The sequence below is a fragment of the Pyrus communis genome, chromosome 4, assembly GCF_963583255.1.
Source record: "Pyrus communis chromosome 4, drPyrComm1.1, whole genome shotgun sequence".
NCBI classification, from domain to species: Eukaryota; Viridiplantae; Streptophyta; class Magnoliopsida; order Rosales; family Rosaceae; genus Pyrus; species Pyrus communis.
The window spans coordinates 11,940,167-11,947,389 of record NC_084806.1 but is presented as its reverse complement, the minus strand read 5'-3'; the positions used below and the strand labels follow the sequence as shown (position 1 = coordinate 11,947,389).

The window sequence follows — 7,223 nt, the reverse complement described above, 5'->3', positions numbered from 1 at the left end:
AATTTGGTGGCCTCGATCCATCAACTCCGATGCTCAACCGCCCCAACCAAGGCTTGGAACATGTTCTTGGGTTCATGAGGAGTCGACCCATGGTGGTGGTCGATGGTGGTAGTTATGCGTACAATTACATTTAGACATTTATATGATACATCTATTATCTAGCTGGCATATTGTAAACCTTTTCCCAATAGTTACAATAGGGTGCAGAGCACCAAATCATTAGGGCTTCCATTTCATACTACCATATATCTGTAAGGTTGCGCCTCTTTGATAGCTATGAGAAACATGGTAGCACTTTTATCTTTGATTTCCTCATTGCATTTACTTCTAGCTTAATCTTCTTGAAAAGATCATACCAATTTGGTATCAGAGCCAGGTTTATGGCAAGAAAAAACCAAGCTCCACCGATGAAATCGAGTTTTGCGGGTGGTAGCCATGGACACCCAAACAGAACATCTCACCACCTAACTTTATGCGATGCAAGAGACAGTAGCGACGCTGTCCACACACCGGGATGAGTTTCAGACCGGCATGGTGGAGTTGCAACGATCTATCATGATGTTGACAAATCAGCGAGCCCAGTTTCAGGCGACTTTGCAAAACCAACAATCTAACGTCTGACGAACGATGTTGGAGGAGATTCGTCAGATTCAAGTTGAAACGAGGCCGCCGTCGACAGAGAGAACATCATCGGTCCCTACTTTTGGATCAATTTCTTTGCCACCTTCGTTCACAGTGTTGGGAGCGACAGTTATCCCACCACCGAGCCCTATTTCTACAAATCCCATCTTGGGTTACGCCACAACTTTTTCACATTCTTCCCGTCAATTGCCGTTGTACCCCCACTTAACAACAGCGGGACCGACTCTGACCTGCAGAGCATCTCCGTCGACCACTAGATATAGCCCTAATCACACGTCGATTCCAAATTCCATACCCTACCCCTCACCATATTTAAACGCCACCCTTCCTCCATACCCTACAGCTGAAATACCATCATCAACATTACCAAACTACCAACTTCACTCCCATGCTAGCCCATATGGTAACCATATGTTCCAATTAGAACCAACACCCCAAGGATTGCACAGTGGGATGAAACCTATGAAGTTGGATTTGCCTAAATTTTCTGGTGATGATCCGTTGAGTTGGCTTGCCATAGCTGGGAGATTGTTGACCTATCATGAGGTTCCAGGGCATATGAAGGTGGTAGTGGTAGCAATGCACCTAACCGGAGACGCCGCCTTGTGGATGAGCTCTTTTGAATCACGGTTCCAAAGCAACAATTGGGGAAAATTTGGAGAGGAATTGATTAAGCGATTTGACTCAGGCAATCATGCCAGTTTCACGGCTCGGTTATCTCACATTCAACAAAATAGGTCTCTCGAAGATTATATGACAGAATTTACTCGCTTGTCTTGCCGGGTACCTGATTGGACATATGACCAACTTAAGGGTGTGTTCATTGGTGGGCTGAAGGAAGAACTGAAACATGATGTGTTGGCTTAATTTCCCCATTCACTATCTGGGGCCATGAAATTAGCTCAAATTTACAATGTAAAGACCCAAAATATTCGAACTTTTAATCGTTCCATTAAGCCAGCTTCATCTAATCCCCAGAACTTCCAGAACTGTAAATTTAGCCCTTCCACAAGCTTCACAAGTTCCTCTTACAAACCCAACAATTTTTCACAGAATTCATCTCTCCCCACCATGAAACTTACTCAAGCAGAATACCAAGAAAAAAAGGAGAAAGAATGAGTGTTTTTTTTTGTTAATCCAGAAACTTATGTTCCTGATCATAAGTGTGCAAGGTCTCAATCCCAAATACTGTTGATTGTGGCTACTCCGGATAGTGGTGAAATTGAAGTCGCACAAGAAGAATTAAGAGACGATGATGATACTTGTGATTTAACAAATACGGAAGAACTAGTTTCGATGTATGCCCTCACCGGATCCATGTGACCACGAATGATGAAACTTGAGGGTAAGATTGGGAATCGGGTCATTCAAGTGTTCATTGATTGTGGGGCAACTCATAATTTTTTAAATCCGGTTGTTGCAAAGAAAGCGGGACTGAGAATCAATTCTGCCATTAACAAGAGCATTATTGTCGCCAATGATGCAACTCTTACAACTAAGGGCCTGGCACATGCTGTAATGGTGGAAATGCAAGGCTATACTTTAAAAAGAGATTTTCTGTTGTTAGCAGTATCGGGCTGTGACTTGGTTCTAGGAGCAGAGTGGCTAGAATCTCTTGGCATGATAGGTTGGCATTTCCTGAATAAGACCATGGATTTTGATGTTGATGGAGTACATTATCGTCTACAGGGACAAACTTCCTTTGATGCCTCTGTAGTTAAGTCATCTGTGATGATGAAATTCCTTAACCAAGAGAAAATGGGGGTCATTGCTCAGTTGGTATTAGTCCCAGATGTTGAGCCACCTACACTTTCAGTCTCACCTGAGATTAGAGAACTCATTGATCAGTTCAAAGACTTGTTTGAAGCGCCAACACACCTCCCTCCAGAATGGACATTCGACCATCGGATTCCCTTGATCCCTGGCACTTCCCTGATAAATGTATGCCCATACAAGTATCTGCACTTTCAGAAAATTGATTGACAATATTCTTAAGGAAATGTTGGATGCAGGTATAATTCAAGCTAGCTCTTCCCCAATGTTTTGGTTAAGAAGAAAGATGGCTTTTGGCGTCTTTGCAAAAGTTTTGCAATGCAATGCAATGGACACAATGCAATGGACACTTGCAAAAGTTTTGCAAAGAGGAATGTTTAAAGTCAAGAACAAAGCTATGATTCGTTGGCTGATTCAGTGGCAAGGACTTCCTGAAGAAGATGCAACTTGGGAAAATGCTGACGACATCATTGCTCGTTTTCCTCAGTTTCAGTCCTGAGAGCAGGCCTGTTCTCAGCGGGGTGGATTTGATGCGTACAATTACATTTAGACCCTTATATGATATATCTATTATATTGCTGGCATATTGTAAACCTTTTCCCAATAGTTACAGTAGGGTGCAGAGCACCAAATCATTAGGGTTTCCATTTCATTCTACTATATATCTGTAAGGTTGCGCCTCTTTGATAGCTATGAGAAATATGACAGCACTTTTATCTTTGAGTTCCTGATTGCATTTACTTTTAGCTTAATTTTCTTGAAAAGATCATACCAGGTAGCTTCAGAATAGGGCGGATCGCCGTCGTGGGTGTCTTCAAACTCGCTGGAGAAGACGACGAGTGTTCGTCGCTAAACCTCGATCACAACAATCCAAATTAGGTGGAAATGGAAGTTGGGACGACGAGGAGTGGATTGGTAGTGGTGGCGTCGCCTAACTCATCTGGAAAATGCCAGAATCGACGTCGGAGTTTTGTTCATACGGGTTGAGGGTGACCTGGTTCTTTCCCCCTCATTTCCTTGTTCTCTTCTTTCCTTCATCCCCCATTTTCTCATTAGGCAGTGCCCATTTCTCGCCCAGCCACTTCCATACACATGGAACCTCACAATTTCTGGAGAAATCCAGATTATGGTCAAATGATCATTTCACCCCTAACTTTGCTAGTTCGTATCTCATTTGTTATAACTCCATTTCACAAACGGTTTGCGCCTACACATTCATGAGATCGAGCTCTATCCAAGTATGCCAAGAAATATGATAAAATATATGAGGTTAAAATACATCCTCGTATTATTACGTTTAGTCAATGAAGGACATTTTAGTAATTCCACTTTCTAAAAAAAAAAAAAAAATCCACATAATCATATATATATATATATATATATATATATATATATATATATATTCAGGGTATTACAACTGTGCATTCCATCAAGGTCCTAGTCACACAACTGACGATTGCTACACTTGGAGAAACTACCTAGAGAAGTTGGTGAAAAAGAGCAAGGTCGACATATACTTAGACAAGCCAGTTGCGCAGCCTAGAAGGAGTGCAGACGTCGATGAAAAGCTGCCAACCAAGATTCTTCAGATCAATGACATCTTTGCCGAATCCGAACATTTAGGTGCTACCAACAACTCAAAGAAGAGGAAGATCTAGTAGGCTCTACTAGTCTCACAGGTCTAGGCAGTCAACACCAAACCTGGACCTATCTTTGACTTATCAAGTAGAACCCATCGTTGGTTCACCAAGTAGGATGTTGAAGACGTCGACTTCCCACATGACGACGCACTAGTGCTATCTGTCCAACTAGCCCATGCTATAGTCGACAGAATTATGGTTGATAACAGAAGTGCAATCAACCTACTTTAGCTCTCAGTAATTCATAAGATGGGTCTGGAAAGCACAATCATACGCCAAGCAGAGGTACTCATCAGATTCAACGGACAGACCTCGACTGCCATCGGCAACATTACACTTGACGTGAGAACACCGCAAGTTGTCTCAAAGTAGATGTTCACGATAGTAAGCGATTCGTCTCCCTACAATGGGATTCTAGGGTGACCTTGGCTGATAAAGTTGGGCGCCGTAACCTCCGTCAAGTATCAAAAAATCTGATTCCACATCCCAGAGACCTTTATCCCCGTATAGGCTACTAAGGTCTAAAATGACGACAAAGCTACCAAATAAAAACTACAACAACCAAATCAAGAAGATGGTGTTCAAATCAATGCCAACAGACGAGACAGGATGGAAACCTAAAGAGAATGCCGAGCACATCATTATTGATCCCCAACAGCTAGAGAAGACTGCTAGAATTGACTCGCGTCTAAGCTTGAACATTTACTTGGCAGTTTGAGAAGTAGCTTTGAGCTCTAGGGGTGGGCAAACGAGTCCTGGACATGCGAGTTGGGGTGGGTCCTCGCGGTTTGGGACAGGTTCGGGCGGGTCTAAATATTTCGAAGAAGAAATGGGGCGGGGCAGATCCAAATATTAAAAGGAACAGGCCCTCGGCCCAAACCATTTCTAGCGTGGGATTATTCACACCTTCACTCTCCACCATTTGATTGCATATTTTTCCTCACCCAGTCTCATCTCAGACAGAAAAATCGATCTTCTTCTTCTCCTCGACAGTAGCTATCACCAATTCTCCATCTCTGTCTCTTTCTCGCGACTTGCGAGTACGACCACAATCACCAACTACATTACCACATTCTCCTCCCAATCACAACTACTCCATCATCGTCATCTAGAACACCACCATCATCTTGCAATCACGACTACCCCATCATCGCCATCTAGAACACCACCATCATCCTGCAAATCGAAATCGAAATCTCATGTCCTCCCAAATTAATGTAGTATAATTTCTTAAATCTTAACTCTCTGGAGTCTCTGCATTCTGCAATCTCTGATTCTCTCTGATTAATTTTTTAGATTTAAGGATTTAAGGTTTTCTAGATATATGCCATTTCTGACTCTACAATCTTTGAGTCTCTGCATTCGGTAATCATATGGGATTTCAAGAAAACCCCAAACCCAATCTATAAATTTAACTTATATGAATTGGAGGGTTCATAAATTTTCCTTCATAGGATTACAAAATGAAAGTTGCACATGTTGATGCTTTGATTAACATAACCAAAATTGTTGTGCTTGAATGAGAGATTGATGGTGCACTAGATTTAGGGATTTATTTGGGTTCTTGAATCTTGACCTCTATTATGTTCCAATTTCAAATCTTTTGGTGAATTGAATTTGAATCTTCTGTTGAATTAAATTGAATTTGAATTTATATGTGTGTCCTGTGATAGTTTTAGACTTGTATATATTTGAATCTTCTATTTCATATTTTGTTATTTTTAATTAGATTATGTTTGGTTGATTGGTGGAACATTTCTGTGAATCCAAGTAATGTAAATAGATAATTGTTGGTTGATGAGAAAATTTGGTGGAGAATTTTGTAATTCCAGTCAAATAAGTTACGCAGTTGCATTTAGTTTCGTTGTGGACCAACAATCTTTGATAATATGCAAGTCCACTTGATTCAAGTTCTGAAATTTAATCGATTCGAAATCCCCAATTTGACGTTGAGATGCAATATATGTTTGCAATCTGTAGACTATCACGTATGCAAGCCCAACAAGTTGACACCAAATATGATCAGGAAGAGGTATTCAAAATCCCATTTTAAGTTTTAACTATGACCATTTCATGCAAATTGGATTTGAATGTAAACTCCTCTTTATAAGCTTTTATTTGTAACTATTGGTAGAGAAAGATGTATTTCACCCCTCTGAGAACTGGGAGAAGGCTGCAAACATCTTGTACTGACAGTAGAGCCTTTCTCATTGTTTAGAACTGGATGAGAACTGGGAGAAGGCTGCTATTCTATATGTTCAAATGATTTATATAGTTGCTAATTTAGCCTGTAATTTCTTTTTTGATGCAATAGTCTGTACTTGGCAAATATTTACAAAGTAGATGATACAGATTTTTTTTTATACATAATCCAACTAACCTGTTCTTAAAAAAGAAAAAAAAAGAAAAGTAATTTGGACCTGTGGACTCGACCCGAATTGGCCCGATTTAAATGGGCCGGGTTAAGTTCGGTTCCAAATCTCAAAATTCATATACCCGGCCCGTCCCTGTTCGTTGCATTTTAAAACGGGTCAAGTCCGGTTCTTACGAATTTGGGCTGGGCCGGGCCTGTGCCTATCCCTAGTAACCTGTACCCTCATACGAGAAGAGGTAGGGGCCTAACTACTGCTATTCTACAATTCTAAAGCTCTTCTCGATGTGGAAACCAGATATCTGAAGATCAAGAAATTAATTTTGGTGCTAGTTGTTGTGGCTCAGAATCTCAGACCAAATTGTCAAGCTAATACAGTCATCATCATGATTTAGTATCCTCTACGATCAATCTTACGTGGTCCATATGTTTTTTAATGAGTAATGAAATGAGCATTGGAACTTGGCCAATATGACTTAGTTTTCCGACCCTGCACAGCGATAAAGGCCCAAGCCTTGGTAGACTTCATAGCAGAATTCATGCCTAGCCTAATCAACACAACAAAGCTACCCAACGATGCCTCGGAGGTAACCGAGCATGCCCCTAGCCACGCCTGCTTCACTAGATGGATACTTCTGGCATTTGCATGTCGACGACGCTGCCAACTACAAAGGCTCAGGTGCAGGCGTGGTCCTTGTCACCCCAGATGATTCGATGCTCGAGCAGGCAATTATTCTAGGCTTCAAAGCATTCAACAACGAAGCAGAGTACGAAGCCTTACTAGTAAGCCTTTGAAT

The 7,223-nt window shown here is 41.3% G+C and overlaps 1 protein-coding gene across 1 annotated transcript; it reads left to right on the top strand.

The window, feature by feature from the left end:
- Nucleotides 1–1,971: 1,971 nt before the first annotated feature.
- On the top strand, nucleotides 1,972–2,625 carry LOC137732695 (uncharacterized). Its single transcript, XM_068471986.1, has one exon. The coding sequence runs from the start codon at nucleotides 1,972–1,974 to the stop codon at nucleotides 2,623–2,625; it is 654 nt and encodes a 217-aa protein (XP_068328087.1).
- Nucleotides 2,626–7,223: the final 4,598 nt, after the last annotated feature.

Coding starts and splice junctions, on each gene's coding strand:
- LOC137732695 (XM_068471986.1), top strand. CDS start 1,972: ATGATGAAACTTGAGGGTAAGATTGGGAATCGGGTCATTCAAGTGTTC.